Source organism: Vicugna pacos, chromosome X (genome assembly GCF_048564905.1).
Source record: "Vicugna pacos chromosome X, VicPac4, whole genome shotgun sequence".
Classification (NCBI taxonomy): Eukaryota; Metazoa; Chordata; class Mammalia; order Artiodactyla; family Camelidae; genus Vicugna; species Vicugna pacos.
The window spans coordinates 29,289,779-29,308,320 of record NC_133023.1 but is presented as its reverse complement, the minus strand read 5'-3'; the positions used below and the strand labels follow the sequence as shown (position 1 = coordinate 29,308,320).

At 41.7% G+C, this 18,542-nt stretch overlaps 1 protein-coding gene across 1 annotated transcript in view; it reads right to left on the bottom strand.

Annotated features, from left to right (window-relative positions):
* Positions 1 to 2,085: 2,085 nt before the first annotated feature.
* SYTL5 (synaptotagmin like 5) overlaps positions 2,086 to 18,542 on the bottom strand; it is a 215,396-nt gene continuing 198,939 nt past the window's right edge. Inside the window, exons 14-18 of the mRNA XM_072956676.1 lie at positions 18,177 to 18,338; positions 9,111 to 9,219; positions 7,696 to 7,840; positions 4,966 to 5,174; positions 2,086 to 3,898 (exon numbers count right to left, since the gene is read on the bottom strand). Coding sequence (XP_072812777.1) covers positions 3,756 to 3,898; positions 4,966 to 5,174; positions 7,696 to 7,840; positions 9,111 to 9,219; positions 18,177 to 18,338 — 768 coding nt within the window. The 3' untranslated portion in view covers positions 2,086 to 3,755. The remainder of the gene's footprint in view (positions 3,899 to 4,965; positions 5,175 to 7,695; positions 7,841 to 9,110; positions 9,220 to 18,176; positions 18,339 to 18,542) is intronic.

Sequence of the window (18,542 nt, the reverse complement as noted above, 5' to 3'; positions counted from 1 at the left end):
TATATGTGGAATTTAAAAAATAAAACACGAACAAATATAACAAAACAGAAATAGATTCACAGACACACAGAACAAACTAGTGGTTACAAGAGGGTAAAGTAATCAGGGGAGGGGTAAAATAGGTGAAAGGGATTAAGAGGTACACACTACAAGGTATAAAATAAGTAAGTTACAAGGATGTAGTGTACACCACATGGAATATAGTCAATATATTGTAACAACTTTGTATGGAGTATAATCTGTAAAAATATCACATTATGTTGTACAGCTGAAACTAATATAATATTGTAAGTCAGCTATATGTCAATAATTAAAAAAAAAGACCACTACCCAGTGTCTAGTTAGTATAAGCTGGTGGATGATGGTACCAGGTACTGGACAGGGTGTACCAGAACAGAAAGACATGAGTGTAAGGGAGAGGGTAGAAGAAAGAGTTCATTTTGTAACATGTTGAAAACACAAGCTATCTTGGTAGAGATGTCATACAGGCAGCTGGATCTGGGCCTGGGGCTGAGGGAAAGAGTCTGGGTTGGTATATGAATCTGAAGTTATAAGTATGTAAATGGTCATAAAACCAAGAGGATCCAATACATGATAATGCCTGAGAGGGTCGATAAAGTGACAAGAAAACAAAGGACAAGCATCAAAGAATCGAATGTTTAACACTCAACAATCTTTAACAAAGGATGACTGGATAAAGCAGTTGTGGTATATTCATACAATGGAATACTATTCAGCCATAAAAAGAATAAAATAATGCCATTTGCAGCAACATGGATGGACCTAGAGATCATCATTCTAAGTAAGCCAGAAAGAGAAAGAAAAATACCGTATGATATCACTTAAATGTGGAATCTAAGAAAAAAAAAAAAGGCCACTATGAACTCATCTGCAAAACAGAAACAGACTTGCAGACATAGTAAACAATCTTATGGTTATTGGGGAAAGCAGGTGGGAAGGGATAAATTTGGGAGTTTGAGATTTACAAATGTTAGCCACTGTATGTAATAATAGATTTAAAAAAAACATGTTTCTTCTGTATAGCACAGGGAACCATATTCAATATCTTATAATAACCTTTAATGAAAAAGAATATTAAACTGAATTGAATATATATGTAAGTATATGTACGACTGGGACATTGTGCTTTACACCAGAAACTGACACATTGTAACTGACCACATTTCAATTTAAAACCAACAACAACAAAAAAACAACCTTTAACAGAGAAGGAAAGGGAGCAATCGATGAAACAGAAAAATCAGGCATGTAAGTTATTACAGAAAGCATCTGTTGATGGGCTTTTGGGTTGTTTCCAATCCTTTGCAATAAATACCCTTATATGCACTCACTTCTCACATACGTATCTATTTCTGTAGGATAAATACCCCAAAGTAGAATTGCTGCTGTGTATTGTATACATCTTATTTCGAATTTCAAAGTGTTTATTTTTTAAAAAAAAGATTGCTTAAAAAAGCCACCAAACATATATAGCTTAGTTAACCATATTTAATGTGGCATTTGATAGGATTGGTTAAGTAAATTTAATATATCCCTATAATGTAATACCCTGTAGCCATAAAAAATGAACGAGACTGTCAATATACTCTGATATGGAAGAGGAAGGGTAAGACTTAATTTTTCACAATTCGGAACTATTTTGAATTTTGTGCCATTTACATTTATCACCTGTATTTAAAAATATTCTTTGTACTTCTACACTATACTTAGTAAAAAAGAGTAACCTAAAGGTCAATTTCTCTTTCATCTCTGAGAACCACACCAACAGGTTTCTGCTGGACTTCTGCATACCTGGGTCTTGCATTATGGAAAGACCCAGTTAGATGTTGGAGTATATGAAAGCACGATACAGAAAATTGCTCTAAATGTGGCAAAGGACTGAATACATCAAGGTCATGCTCGTCTTGAGTTCAAGTTATTAATTTTGGAATTGATTATTTTGCCACTTTTATTATTAGTGAATAAATCTATTTCATTTTGTCTACTTTAGAGATGTCTCTAGGCTTCACCATCGCCACCTTCTCACCTCCCCTAAAAATGTCATTGAAGACGTGCTGAGTCACATCAAGCCCAAAGACAATTTATTTTTCCAATATAGGAAGTAGTGAGGATCTTACACTTTTTGATTTGTTTTTAAGGGCAACATAAAGATATAGATATGAGTTTAAAAATAAAATTGTACAGTATGTACTAAGCTACACTAGACTAATAACGCCAATTTCCTAGAATTAGACAGCCTATTTTTGAATAATAGTGAACATAGATCACTTATCCCCCTTACGAAGAATAATACTAAATATATGCTTAAATTCGTCCTCAAAATTCAAGAAGAAATTTAGAACATGAAACAATTAGCTAGAACAAGCCTGACGATGATTCTAGCTTTCCTACTACTAAAATTCATTATCCATCGTTTTAAGGATTTGACATGAATCCAAGTGAAAAAATGAGCTGAGGGGCTAGAATATGACTCCACAAGAAGACTTGGTCAGGTATGTTCATACACAAATAATCAAACTTCGCTCCACCTTCCTTGATCTAAGTCTTCTTGTCCATCCCAATAAGCATAGGATGATGCCAAAGACTGCAGTGGAAACAACATGGGCCTAGGAGTCACACCTGGATTTAAGTCCAGATACAGTCACAGCTTCTATATGATCTTGGGCAAGTCATGTCTCTTCTCTGGGCGTCACATGTGGAATTGTCAAAATGAGGAACCAGGTCTGAGGTCCCTTTCACCTTTAACTACCTTTCATCTAAGTTTGGTGGCTAAAGCATCTGGAATTCCAGGGGACAAGCGGTATGGCAGACTGAACTACTGGCCACAACCTTTCATCCCTTCCTTCTGATTTTGGGCTTGGCCATGTGACTTCCTTTGATCAATGGGATATAGTAGACGTAACCCAAGTAGGGGCTCAAATGTGTATTATTTCTCATTCCCTTTTAGTTAGTGGCTTAGAACATTTTATAAAAGAAATGTTTACAACAGAGCTCTCTAATAGCTAGATCATAAGTAGGGTGGCCTTATATCCCAGTTCTCTCAGGTTAATCCTGGTTGACATCTGCTGTTCTAGGATAATGATTTAGCTCTCTTCACTCCCCAACGTGGGATGATTTAGATTATAAATTATATAGTCACCAGAGAAAAACCTGTCAGCTCATCTTGAAAACTTACCTGGTTAATCCACAAGTTTGCTATAAGAAGAGGGCCACCCCCTCACCCCAGCAACCACCTCCACAATGCCTTCTTTCCATCATGGGGACTCGCAGGGTGAGGAAAAGGTAAACAATATCCCTTCTTCTTACTCTTCAAGTGGTCTACATTCCAGTGGCCTCCTTTTCCCTCAGACCTGGAGAAAACCTAAAGCAACTTATAATAAGAATAAATCTGGGGACTCTCCATCTCAATCGGAGTTTCAAACAAGCACATGCTATTTCCCTTCTGGTGGAAAACCTACGAATCATTGCACAATCTGCTTGTTGATAGGACAGGGTGGTACACCTTGTATCATCCAAATACAGAAAGCCCCGGCCCCTGGACACATAGAGGTGCAAGCTTTTGTAGACACTTGGCAAGACCATAAATGTTCGCAACACTCACATCTCTCCCCTCGCATCCCAATACCCTCAGGTGAGAAATGGCAGGGAAGCAGAATCCAGGTCCCAAGCCTGCTGCTGGTCGGAAGTAACAACCAGACAGTCCCTGGAGGCCTCATTTAGGAGAACTGGTACCTTCAGAGTTTACTCTTCCCCATGCTGGAACGGAGCATGAGTACGCCCTCTACAGGAGTCCCAGGATTGTCCACCATCTTCTGCCAAAGGCGTTGCTCTTCCCCCTTAGAGTCCATCCAATCCACGTTCTTCCCATGGCTCACACCTAAAGATGAGAAGAGGGAGCATTATATTTAACAAATGAAATGTTTTGATCTTCTGGAAGACACCTGTCAATCTCTGAGGGGGCCTGTTGACCAGAGAGCCCTGTCCTCACCACAGCTAGTGAGTGGCCTGAGCATGGAATACATCCTTTGCAGCCTGCATGACTCTCTTCTGCCCAGATGATGAGGAACAAATCAGAATGGTCCTTGGGACTCACTGCTTCCTCACTTTGGTAGTTTAAGCAGAAAGCTGGCTCATCTGGACTGAGTTAACATGACAGAAGAACAGGCTCCAAGGCTCTCCCTTGCAAACAAGGCCACTTCTGTGACCGGGCAGTTTTCATTTAATAGCAGATATAGTCTTGGCTCTCCTTAATCTATAAATAAGTAGACCATCAGAGTGGCGGGATCGTTCTCCACAGGAACGCTGACCACGGTGCACACAGACCACCTATGCCTGGCCCTAGCTTTGAGATGAGATTTTGCAGGGCTGCACGTGCTCTACCGCTGTAATTTTCCCCCAATTCACCCTGCTATAGTTGTGGCATCAGTGGAGTGTTTCCATGACCTGTTTGAACCACCTGAGATGTAGTTTTTTTTAGGGAATAAACTGATTTCCTTTTAATTCAACCAGTATGAGTAAGGGCTGCAAGCGCCGGAGAGAACTGAGAAGAGGATGAAGTAAAGTTAGTCTTGGAAGTCCTTCTCCGCCTCCCCGACCCCACCCCATCAGAAGCCTGCACTGTCCTGGTGATCCTCTTCTGAGCAAAACCGGAAGGCCCAAGCAAGTAGTTGAAATTCACTTAGACTAAAGTGTAAATGATATTTTCTGAAAGGACTGAAAGTAAGCATTATACACCCCAAACTTCCAGATGAAGGATACAAAGTTATGTAGTAGTATTTTTAACAATGAACCCATCCTTGCTTAAATGAATGGCGCATCTGTGTTAATTTCGAGAGTCAGCTAAGCTGAAACGACATATACAGATATGACACATCACAGCTGCAGGACTCGCTCCCCTGCCCCATGTCCCATCCCAGGCTATCTCAGAGTCCCCAAGTCCCTCACCGCTTCCGGAATTCAAACGAACTCCTCCAAGAAAGATATTGCTGGAAAAGGCCTCCTTGTCCCAGACGGTCAGTTCTAGGCAAACATTCTTTATATCCTGGGGATTCAGGCCACTGAACATGAAAGTATGATTCCACTGAGGGTTAACACTCTTTTTTATTACCAGAGTTTTGTGCTTGGTGGCTTTGTTATCATCAGGGAGCAGGTAGCTGCCAGAGAAAACACAATCAAGCCATCAGTGAGACAGCAGGCAGAAAAGGGCATCCCTGAGCAGTCATTTCAGTTTCCCACAATTCCTGGGGGGTGCATGTGTGTGCGTGTGTGTATTTAATTTTCTCTTTGAGGTTCTTCTGTACCTAAATCTGGGTTTATTTAGTAGAATGGTTTATTATTTAAGTGGGGCAATAGTAAAATGCCCGCACTCTTCTTTCTAATCCCGCTTTGGTCCTTCCCTCATCTTAAAATGAAAATTCCTCCTGCGGAAGACACTATGTATTAACGTCCTGCCTTCCATCATCTGTGGCCCGCCACTGAGTCCACCTGACGCCAAGATGAGTACTTCCTGGCACACTGACAGCTCCCCACCTCAAGCACTTGTGTCTCTTGGCTTCTCCAGTTAAGGACTTTGGTGCTGTCTGAGCTGACTCAGCTTATGTGCAGGAAAGCCTGGGATTACTGGGAATTTAATATCCTTAGAAGCAACCTTCAACCAATGAGTTTTGGAAACTGGTGGATGAGTCTCCCAGCTTCCCTGTTCCTTGAAGGGATGATCCTAAGGTACATTCCACGGAGCTCCTTGATGCTTCCCCAGTGGAACTCAGCCCCAGTTGCCCACAGTGGTAACCTGCCCATTAACATATTTTTATCAGCTTCCCTCCCTTCCCTGTCTCATTTTCTCTACCCTGTTTTTGACCATATTACCTGGTGAACTGGGGAGCATACTTTCGGGAAGGAGACTTATGGGGATGGAATTAGTTCACCAAACAGACATGAAAAGTACCACAAATGACTTTATAATAAAGATAATATTATGACACTTAAGATTTCATTTCACGTACCAAAAAGAGATTGCTTATTTCCCAATATTCATTCTCTCCCTATTCTTCTCCCAAAAACCCCCCAAACAAAAAAATCTCATTCTTTAGTTAAGCACAAGATTGTCCAGAATAAAGACTAGATTCCCCAGCCTCCCTTGTAGCTTGTCTAGCCATGTGACTAAGTTCTGGACAATGGGATACCTTACCTTTAGTCTTTGTTTACATACAAAAGAAAAAACCTTCTGTCTTATTTAAGCCCGTGTTATGCTGGCTCACAGACAGACCCAATGTTAACTGATATAGTCTCTAATATTAAATCTTACAGAAGAGTCTACTCTTGCTCTCTCATGCGCTTTAAAAAAAATCTGAGGTCCCTTTAAAATCAGCTCAATGTTTAAGTGTAACTAGGGAGAGAATTTACTAGAAAGTTGCTGGCCTTTAAAAATATATATAGAGAGAACAAAGATACTGACGTTTATTATCTCTGCTTCATACATGTTCACCATGCTAAGGTAAAAAGTATTTCAGAAGATGTTAGGTCAGCTGTGTAATGTGGGACAATGAGGTCACAGGCAAGGAGCCACCCTCCTCAACCCACCAGTGAGCAGGAAGAGGCTTGAACTGGGTGAAAGGTCTGCTAAGGCCAATTTCAACAGCAAGACCCACAGAAAACGTTTCTTCTGTGCTTCAGCCTCCTACGGGAAAGAGTCAAGGACAGATGGACCAGGATTCGGGCACACACTTACCAGTGGCGAAGCCCCAGACATCTGCTTCTCCTTATCATTGCCTTTACCCAAGTTAGAATGCTTGAGTGTAAAGATTTGACTCATTTCCCTGTGGGGGAAATTATACTTTTCCAAGAAGGACTGAGAGAGGGAATAATACTGTCATCTGACTCATAGAATTAACCCCATGCTTGGCATCATGGGAATCTGTTTCACCTTGTATGTTTCACGGTGCTCTGTGAGAGCAGTGATCATGTCTTGTTTTTGGAACTGCGGCACTGAGTGCTTGGAAGGTGCACATTTATGCGTTTGTTTGAGTGAATGAAAAATCTTCCGATTCTAGTTCTAATTACAGGAGAAAAATCTCAAACAGAAATCAGGAGGGATTTGTTTGGGTTGCCGAGAATGGGGAAGAATGTCCATTGAAAGGGCACCATTCCCTCAAGAAACTTGCTCATGCTCCACAAAGTGGACACAAATGCCCAGGAGGCAGTCTTGGATCCTCCCCAAAGCCATCACCAGCCTCTATGAAGCCTCTAGGGAGGATGCTCTGACATCTCCACTTTTTACAATTTCCCCCAAGAGAGCAAAATACCAAGGAACCAGGATGTTTGTTGTTGCTTATTGCCAGCACCGACTGATAACAAAGCCCAATAAAAGTCTATTACATGTAGAAAAATCATACTTTCTCCTCCTTCGAGAAATGAATCTCACAGGAAAATTTGCCAGTCTTGAAGGTGAGAGGCATGGGAAATCCTGAAATACAGGGAAAGCAGGCTGAATGCTAGAATCAGCAGTTCCGTCTCGTATGGTTTTAGATGGAAGTGCCAGCATTCAAGGGAGCTCTTTCTTCGTGCACATTTAGAATAAGAACAACATAGAAGCCACACATCCACCACCGTCTCACGAATCACAGATCATTTCATCTCCCATCACGTATCATCTAAAATGAGCTCAAACAAAATTACCCCTTCACAAAGCTATCAGAAGTGCCTCCTGACTTCACCGCTGTCAAATTCTTTGCCTCTTTGATGAGCACTTCTAGTATTCCTCCAGAGATGACAGGTGATTCCTTCTTCTTTCCTTTTTTAAAGGTCTTCTTTCCTGCATCAGCTATGAGAGAGAGAGACAGAGAGAGACAGAGAGAGAGAGAGAGAGAGAGAGAGAGAGAGAGAGAGAGAGAGAGAGAGAGAGACAGAGAATGATGGAAGGAAGGAGAGAGAAAATGAAGAGAGAATTGAGGGGAGGGCAGAAAAACAGAAGGGAAGGGAATGATTTCCATATCAAAATTTACAAATAAAATCTACAAAAATTTATTTCATTTGCTGAGTGAATAAGGTCTTTACATTGTTGTATACTTTTCCATGTATTCACTCAAATGTTTTTACCCCAGTGGATTCCTTCTGAAGAAATCTTTCATTTGTATTTGTTAAAAAACAATGAACAAACAACTTTTAAAAATTAAATACTCCCCTACAAGGTATAAAGGAATAAAATGGAAAAGACCCTGAGAGCTGCCTGGGCCACAGCCCTGCTCTCCATGAGGAACATCTACAGCGAAAGCTACAGACAGGGGCCAAGACCCCCCAAGAGAAAGTTCCTAACTCCCGTCTTGGATAGTTTAGTCTTGTACATTGTCAGCTCCAGGCAGGGCCAGCTCTACAGCCTACAGCCCAGGCACAGTCACATTTTGAGGTGAGAGAAAACTTCCCGTGTCACGTTTCTATTCTGATGAAATACACTCAACATGAATAATGACCGGCCCACTGCCGTCTTAATTTAATGCTGTTCTAAGTACTTTACATGACTGAACCTATTTAATCCTTCCAATAGCCCTATGAAGTGAGGAAACCAAGGCTGAGAGATGGCAAGTTATTTGCATAGGGTCACACTGAAGAGGGTGATGGGAAGAGAAAGAGAAAGGAGGCTGCCTGTTGGAACTGATTGGAGGAGAAGGGCAAGAGGGACTTAAAAGTTGACTCCATCTGGATTTCTCCTTTATACTCTGTGTTCCAGGTTAATTTCATCCTCAAGCTTTCCTGAGTGGCTGTGAATGTCATAAATCCATACAGCAGACTGTCCCCATCTCCCTCCCAGTTCACCCTGGGAAAGATCCTAGATCTCTGGGACGTCCAAAAAACAAATCTCAGCAATAGGGTTGGTTTCTAATATGAACTTTGTTCTTTCCTTGTAAGAATCCCACACCCTTCCCCATATGTAGTATGTATATCTCAACTCTCCTTAAAAGACAGTGACACCTGACCCTTTCCATTCCCTCTGTGTAATGCAGAAGTAACACAGTCCATCCAAGCCCTGACCCCTAGTTCTACACTTCTAGGAACAAAATTTCTCTGATCAAAGTCACTGATTTTTTTCCCTCTACCTTGAAGCTGTCCAAGTGGAAGTGTCAGGTTCTCCTCTGGGGGTATGTAACGTAAAACAACTGTCAGCTCTCCTTTGTACTGAAGGCCAATCTCAGCAGCAAATTCCACCTGGCCATGGGGAGACAGATGAAAAGAAAAAGGGAGAATGCTTGGTTTGTAATTTTGGAGCCCATGTTTCAATGTACAGCATTTACTTGGTGGCTTAAATGTGACCATTTATTCCCATTCAACTAAGTTAGTACTTATTGGTTTAAGAGATGTCTTAGGTATGAGAAAAGAGAGGCTGGAAGATTCTATGAAGGTATTTATCTATAATTCTTAACCATTAAGATAAAAGGAATTTGCGAGGAGACATACAACACATATTGGGGTGTATCAATGGACACTGAGTGCCTGTGATGCACTGAGGGCTGGACCCATCACTGAACATACACAAATAACATGGGGTATGAGGCAGGAATACATATAGTGATATCACTGAAAATAGCCCCAGAGGATACTTCTGTCTGTCCTTGATGTCTCCAGGCTTTCCTAAGTGACAAAGAAGGGGATGGTAGGCAGTAATGTCTGATTCATACTGGGCTGCCAGCCAGCAACTATGAACAGCTGTACTGGTAATTCACATCATTAAAATTCAATGTAAAAAACTGGTTCAAACATTGCTGGTGGGACTATAAAATGGTGTAGCCACTCTGGAAAACAATTTGGCATTTTCTTATAAGACTAAACTAACAACTACTGTACAACTTAGCAATTTATACTCGTGAGCATTTATCCCAGAGAAATGAAAGATGGTTTACACTGGAAAATCTGGACCTATATATTTGTATCATCTTTGTTTGTAATAGTACAAAACTGGAAACAACTTAGATGTCCTTCAATAGTTAACTGGTTAAATAAACTGTTAAATAGACATACCATGGAGTACTACTCAGCAATAAAAAGGGATGACTATTGATACATGCAACAACTTGGATGAATCTTTAGAGATTTATGCTGAGTGAGAAAAAAAAAGCCAGCTCAACAGGATACCTACTATACAATTCCATTTGTAAGACATTCTTGAAATGACAAAATAATAGATATGGAGAACAGATTCATGGCTACTAGGGGTTAGGGTGGTGACAGGAGGGAGGTGGGCGTGGTTATAAAAGAACACGAGGGATCCTCGTGGCGATGGAACTGTTCTGTATCTTGGCTGTAGCAGTGAATACAAAAAGCTATGCATGTGATACAACTGAATAAAAATAAACACAAAAACACACAAATGAAAACCTGAGGGAAACTGAATAAGGTGAGTGGATTGTATCAATGTTACCACCCTGGTTGTGGCTTTGCACTACAGCTTTGCAAGATGTTATCATTGGGGAAAACGAGGTAAAGGGTATATAGGATCTCTCTGTATTATTTCTTACAACTGCAGTGGGAGCTACAATCTTCTCAAAATCAAATTTTAAAGTGAAAAATGCAGGGCAGGTTGAACACATACATACCCAGAGCCCCTGTTCTGTAGGTCTCCCATTTGCCACTGAGCCAACAGATTTTTCATAAACAGGGTAAGAAAAGTAGTGTACTTTGTCAGATTTTTCCTGCAGGAGTTTGCTGAGCAATGGCTGAGAACTGCTCTCCCCTGAGAGAGGGCAGACTGCAGGAATTCAGAAACCCCAAGACTCCCAGCAAAGCCAGAAACTGTTCAAGCCTCAGCGAAAAAGACTGAGACCATTACAAAGAAAATGAATCATTGCCTGAACTTCTCTCCTCTCGGTGGTGGTAAAACTTATTATTAAGGGTGGGAAAATCATATGAAGTATTTTATTCAGCTCTCTTGCCAGGGGCACAAATGAGATTAGATGGTGAAACAGACTATCCAGCTAATATTTAATCTTATTATTTTTAAGGCCAGAGCCTTATAAAAGGACTCTTCTTATTGTTTTGATAGTTTCAGTAAACTTTAGTTTATGTGAAAGTCACAAATGGAAAATTATAATAGGCGTTATGGCAGATAAAAGAGGTCACTGCTTTTTTTTTTTTCAATGCATCCAGTTATATTGCCTCAAAATAAAAGACATAGAATTTAACAATCTGACTACCCACAGTCATAGTGGGGCATTTTAACATACCTCTCTCAATAAAGGGCAGATCAGGAGATACAGTTTGTTAATGATACAGATTTTAAAAACACAGTAAGATTTATCCATCAGATATACTGAAAATCTACTATACTCAACAATTATAGAACACACGTTGTTTTCAACCATACTTGAAGGATTCTTAAAACTTGACCATATATGAGATGTATCAGTTGAAACTGAAATCCATTATAATGGAGTGATTTTATTTTTCTCATGTTGCGTGAAGTCCAGAAATAAGCAACATAATATGTTGCTTACATGCAGCCAAACAGTACTGTTATGTCCCTATTATATAATCAGCAGTCTAGGACTATCACCCTGTTGGCCTATTCTCTAGGGAACAAAAAGAATAAGACAAAGGGCAAATGAAAGAGAAAAACCCCACATGCTATACTCCCATTTCCATGGAGTTGTTTAGAACCCACAAGCAGTGACTTCTGCCTCTTTGTCACTGGCCAGGACAGTGGGCTTATGGGCACTCACAGCTGCAAGGAAAGCTGGGAGATGAGTCCTTAAAACCTGTCCACACTGCCAACTTGAACACAATAGTAGTTTTGTTACTTTAAAGAAGGAAGGGAGGAATGGATATTGGGATAGCGGAGGTCACTGCTTGCTTGACACTAGAGCCAATGAGAGGTGAGGTGTTTGTCCTCTCTCTTTGGACCTGAGTGGGCCCTGTGATCTCTTTGACTAGTAGAATATGGCAGAAGTGACAATGCGCCAGTTTGGGGGCCCAGGTCTTACGATTAACAGCTTCTACGTCTTCCCTTGGAATGAATACTCTTAGGGTTCTCCCTCTGGGAACAAGTGATGCAAGGTCCAAGCCACATGGAGAAGCCACCCATAGGTGCTCTAGTTGGCAGGCCTAGCTGAGTTCCCAGCTGGCAGTGTGAGACAGTCAACTGGAAAAACCAGCCCAGTCAAGCCTTCAGATGACTTTAGCCTCAGTCTCCCATCTAGCTGCAACCATATAAGAGATCCTAAATGAGAAGCACCTAGGTGAGCCCACTCACCTCACCGAATCATGAGTGAAAATAACAAATTGTTGTTTTATGCCACTAAGATTTAGGGTAGTTTTCTATACAATAATAGTCAAGCAGTGCAGGCTCTATTTGCTTTTGGCTGAGATCTTCAGGTAGGAAAATGTATGGGTAGGAAAAAGTGACACGTGCAGGTGTCACATACTAATATATGGTATATTGGTAGAGATCAAAGCATACATTACTGGGATTTATTAATGTTCCACTAGTTCCTAGCTTAAATCCAAATTTACTGGTGACTTTGTATAAATATAGTCCTAAATCTTGTTAGAGTAGAAGGTAACAAAGATGCAGTCTTGTAGCATTATTATCACATACAAAACAAATTCAAAAGAAGGAGTAATCCTGCAAGGAAATTTCAAAGCAACATTCTCTGGCATACCACCATTTCACACTATTCAACCAACTCCTGCTCAGAAAAAGGTAGCAGAATTCAATTCAATTCAAATCATTCAATTCTACCAACACATACAGAATGGCTTCCTGTAGTAATGCTTTTACGGCATTTGGCTAAGTGCCATGGGGACGGAAGACAAAAACCCTGCTTTCAGTGAGTTTTCACTCCATCCAGGAGATATATACTCTGCCCTTATTTAACTGCTTCATCAGATGAATGCTCTCCATTCCCAATGAAGAGCAGGACCCCCTATACAAAGACCATGCGTGCCTGCTCCCATCAGTTGAACGGCATGCTCACCAAGTCAGCTGCATCAGTCCCCGAAGCTCTTCATGGCAAGCCTATCTGCGGCTCTAATCACAACAATCTAATATCACATAAACTGAAGAGTATCAAAGGACAGCTGCTACTACAAAAATTAAGTTGAATACCTTAGAAGAACTAAAGACTTGAAATAAATTTGCTATTGGATTACATTGGGGCTTGAAGCTACAAAGGATTGGGGAAAATATCATGAATATTTAGAAAGAGTTTGCATTTGGTTGACTTGGAAAGTACTCTTCAGTTTTTGTTGCACCTTACACAAACTCAAACTAGAAACTGTTGGTTATCATGCACTAGAGTCAGAATTTATGCTAGGAAGGTATGACAGAATTTTAATCACTGAAACCATGCTCAAACAAAATGAACTGTCCCTAAATTAGAAGACTTGAAAAATGAATGCATATTTGTTTTAAATTAAAATAAATGATTAAGAAATGCATGGGGACGGGGGTGGTGTTTGCACGTGTTTGACTTCTGTGACTTTCTCCATGGACTGACCTACTACCGGTCCTGCCTGCCAGGAGAAGAGGGCTTCTACCACACAGCAAGCTCAGTGTCAGACAGATGACGACAGTTGCTCCAAATACAAGTATAAAAAAACTACTGTGAGAAGAGAGAGTAACCCAGATTAGGGTCCTTGTCTGATCCTTAAAGGATAGGAGAGGTGATGACAGATGAAGATGAGAAGGGAAGGTTAGTCTGGGTTAAGAAAGCAGTAAGAGCAAAACACCATGGGGATTGTGTCGAATGTGTTTAAGGGCTGGAAAGGAGTCAGGTGTGATCAGAGGTGTGTGGGTGCAGGGAAGGAGCAGCAAGGAGGGTGGAGACAAGGTGTGCACTCTGGGGTCCTCAGGAGACCTTAAGACACGAATTTATGTTACAGTGTTTTATTAGGCTGGGTAGTGGGGAAGTGAGACCAGGAAGTGAAGAGAGGCTTACCAAGGTCGTGGTATCAGGCAAAGTTCCCTGGAGAGTAACTTTTGCTCAGTCTCACAGGGGAGCCCTCAAGACTCAGATCACACCTCAGAGCTGTCCCAATCAGGGGCAAGAGACTGAGTGTTTACACACCTTCACCCATCAGTGATTCATCAAGGGCTCTGCCCTCAACCCCCAGAAGACTTAAACACCCAGGCTATTCTGGCTTTCCATGCCCACAGACCAAGCCCACACAGCCTGAGGACGCCTCTCCTACAAAGATGGGCAGGTGTGGGCTGGCAGGAGTGACGGCCATGGGGAGCCATGTGCGCATGAAAAATGGGGATACGGGTAAAGTACTGACACCCTCCTCTGCTATAGAAGGCTGGGCCATATAATGGGAGCACTGGGTGCCAGGATGAGCGTTGCGATTTCTTCAAACCATACTCAAAATCAGTAGGGAACCAGTGAAAGTATCTGACTCAGCAGGAGGGATAATCAGCTTACAGCCATCATCAGTTGCTTTTTGAAAAGACAGATCCACTTTCCATCAGAGTAGGAAGCAGAGTTCCCAGTGTATTTACAGGTCTAAGGTGGGGTTATAAATTCTAGACAAAATCTGCCCCAACTGCCACATAAAGAGAGAGCCCTGTAGCTAGGCAATAATTCCACACGAACTTACATTACATTTACTCTGCCTGAAGGCAGAATGGAGGTTTCCTTGGAAAACCACTTAAGCTTGCTGTTGACTTTCAAAGGTCCTTTTTATAACAGCACCTTCTGGGAACACATGAAAGGCAATTTATACTGACAATCTCTTCTTGTTTCCCGACCTAACATGCCTTTCAGTAAGGTAATGAGCTATAGCTGGTAAACAATTCCACGTCATGCAGTAAAATGGGAGCTAGACCATGAAACTGCTTTACGGTCAGAATGCATGGCATCTTGACTTCTCTGTCTGTTGGCACTAGCCTCCTTATGGGCTGAGCACGGTGAAATGTAGCAAAAACAAAGGGAGGTGTCGAGGGACTTCCACCAACACAGAGTCGATAAGCAAAAAGACACTACGTCTTTCCAGTATTCCCACTGCCAAAGGATGTCAGGATCTCCGAATGCTTAAGGACTATTAATTCTGATCCTCTGTTACTAAGGAAATTAGTCCCTGTAGCTCACACCTCACCTCCTCAGCCGGATAATCCAGGAGAAACATCAGATCTCTGGGGCTACTCATCCTATGGCTGCAGCTGATGAAGTGACTATTGCATTGAGAGAGCCGAGGCGGGAGACTGAGTACGAAGTGACAGTCCTCAGAGCCGGCTGGTAGTCAACCACACAGGGCCCAGCTCAGTGTGAGAACGAGCCATGCATGAAGCAGGAAGCAGCGTACAGAGTATGCTTTAGTACCTGTCCTCCCCAGCTTCGGAAGGCATGGTATCTAAGCAAATTCGAGTAATCTGTAGCCTTTCCTCTGTATGTGTCTGAGGAAGCTCGGCGGAGAAAGATGACATGGATTAGAGACACTAATTTATGTTGCGTTTCCCAGAAGCCAACTTTGAGGTGAGGATCCTTATGCAAGTGACTTATTAAGGAAGTGCTCCCAGGATGGGACCAGTGAAAGGGTTGGGGAAACAGGTCAGGGAAGAGGAGGAAGCCAGGCAGGGGCACAGTCTGATACAGTAGGAGAGCTCTGGGGTCTAAGTAACGCCCCAGAGTCTTTCCTGCTCTCAGTAAGGGAACTGAGCTCTCAAACTCCCCTGCCTGTCAGTTAGTGGTAAAGGGTTGCCATGTGGCACAGGGTACACTAGCTCCTATGAACTTCTGGCTCTCTGCCCATCTGGAAAAATCTACAGTAGCCTGGGGACAGCCTTCTACAGAGAATCTTGGGTAGAGGCTGTTGGAGGCAAAACTCCTAATAGACAAGGTTAAAGGAATCCAAGGGGATCCGGCAGAGGACCAAAGGAGTTCCACTGATTAACCACGATCAGCTTTTCTACCCTGAGCAGGCTCAGAGACATTTCTCCCTTTTGATGGAAAGTCAAACCACTCAACATCAATGTGAAGGTGATTACCATGGAAAGTTGTGGCCCCTAAGCACAGAGGAGGCCTGGAAGAACTTTGATATCATCTCGGTGCAAATCATTCAACCATGTCCAGGAAACTGACTGGAAACCCTCTAAGCTGGTTTCCAGAGAGGCCCGACGTGCTTTCATGTTAAATTTATGACAGACAAGTTAATTTCACGTACTAAGATGCATGTTACTTGTCCTTCATCAGTGTCCTGCATCATATAATATGTTGGACATTTTCTAACTATGATTCTTAGATGCTCACCCATTACACAAAACGAAGCAAGTAATAGGAGACTGGTAAGTCATATTAATTGCTATCCATATACAGTGAGGTTTTTCTTTTAGTTCCAAGAGACTTAGTGCTGTAATGACCAAATATTTCCCATATTGAATATCAGAGGAATGTTATGTTACCATGAACTTATCTGTTGCTAACAGTCTACTTCCTATCTCTACCACATTTATGTTAGTCATGGACTTGTGGTTATTTTCTGGTTAAGGATTTTTATGACATTTCATTGTCAATTTTACCCATAGCCCAATTACACTTCCTAAAGATTTTCCATGACTTATTTACATCAAGTTTGAGGTCAACAGTTATAAAACCCATCAGAGTGTTGTATTTAACTTCTGAGTCTCAGTCTCCTCATAAAAAACGGGGATAACGATGTTTACCTCACAACGGTGCTTGTGACCATGAGATGTGAACGATGCTGCTACTGGTAAGCAACAATCATTGCTGTTGATGATCAACGTTTGTTTTTGCTGTCTTGTGTCCCCTCACCTTTTTTTTCAGTACTACTCTACCAGGATTTCCTTTGGGGCAATACCATCTTTAAGATCAGAGTTATGTTCTGATTGCCTTAAGCCAGCGAATGTATCTCACCTCCCTGGCCACAATTATTGGCTCAGGACGGGCAAATAATGTAATGAGAATTAGGAATCAGGCCCAAGGAATTGGTTAGACTGTTGGAGGAGGAGGGACTCTCTCCTCTTCTGGACAGTGTGATGCAGGGATGAGAGACTTGCAGCTGTTGTAGTGTCCAGGAGAAGCAGACCTGGAGCCAGTGAGACAGGCCAACACTGCATGAAGTCTGCAAATGAAGCCAACACAGAGAAGCGAGACCAAGAGCCTCCAGGGCCTTGATAAGATCTGAGAAATTTCCTTTTGTTTTTTGAGCCATATGAGCTGGGGTTTCTGTCGCTTGTAATACAAGGACTCCAACGTAACAGAAATACTACCCAGCATTTACTGAGAAGTTTACAATGTGCCTGACCCAATACCACAAGCATCACATAGCAGGCTTCTTCAAGCCTCTCAGCATCCCTGTAAGCTCTGTCCAATTATTATACCACCGATGAGAACACCAAGGCCTGGGAAGTTAAGTGATTTGCCCAAGGTCACACAGAGAGTCCTGAGGCCAGTACTGAACCTAGGAAGTCTAATTTGAGTCCACTAGCTTTACCATGTTCTTTTTGCCTCTCTCTCTATAAAGAACAATCTTTGCTTACATAAATGTGGCCTTTTTTCCACCTCACTTTAAACTTCAAAAATTACCCTGCATGTAGAGAGATTCTGGTTGCACAGAGTGAATCCCAGGTACCAGCGGTTTAGTTTAGAACATACTGTATTAGCATTTAATTTCTAGAACCAGCTTTGAGATTGTTCTCCTGAATATAATGCAAAACTTGGGTTCTGAGTCTCAAAAGTACAAATGTAGAAAACCAGATACTTTAGCTACCGACCACTTCGTCATGTGAGCCGAGGCAAGGCCACTCCTGCTCATGACTGAATTGTGGAGGATGAGGAAGAGAGAGAATGTTTTGAGACTGACTGTGCACTATGGAGCTATTTTTGCCTATGTGAAAGTCAACACTTTCTCTTCCTAATAGGAATATATACTGTATTCTTCTGTTTATCCATGGCGACCTTCAAATGATGAATACATTTTTAGTAGGTCAAATTCGTAACATATGATTATATGGCTTGCATTTTACAGACAGTCTGTATCTAAGAAGGATTTCCAAAAGAACGGATTTGCATTTATTATAGTATTCCAAAATTAGCTGCACTGATCTTCTCAGATTATCACTTGACAAGTACAAGTCTTCAGATTCTCTTGGTCTGTGACATCAGTTTCACTGATTACTCGTATAACTGTCTGACTCATCTGAAAGCATTTCCTACCTTGGGCTGAAGCACAAACCACTCATCGCTTGGATTTTCAAAGTTCCATGAGTCAAAAGGAATCTCCACCTCCCCCAGGAAGCTGTTCCGTCCAAATCGATCGTAATGCCAGACAGAGAGCTGCAGAGTTCTCGTTTCCAGCTGAGTATGGCTGATGGTGTACTGCAAATGAGAGTTACAATGTCACACTCCGTGAGGAGGGCTCTGCCAATTTTAGGACGGGTTGACATGTACTTCCACCATCTTTCAGATCATATGCATTAGTAATATGAACAAAACAAACACAAAGAAAAAACCTACTTCATTTTTCTTTGTTTCTGCTACTACTGAGTTTCGGGTCCATAAACTCATTTTGAGTGAGACTTA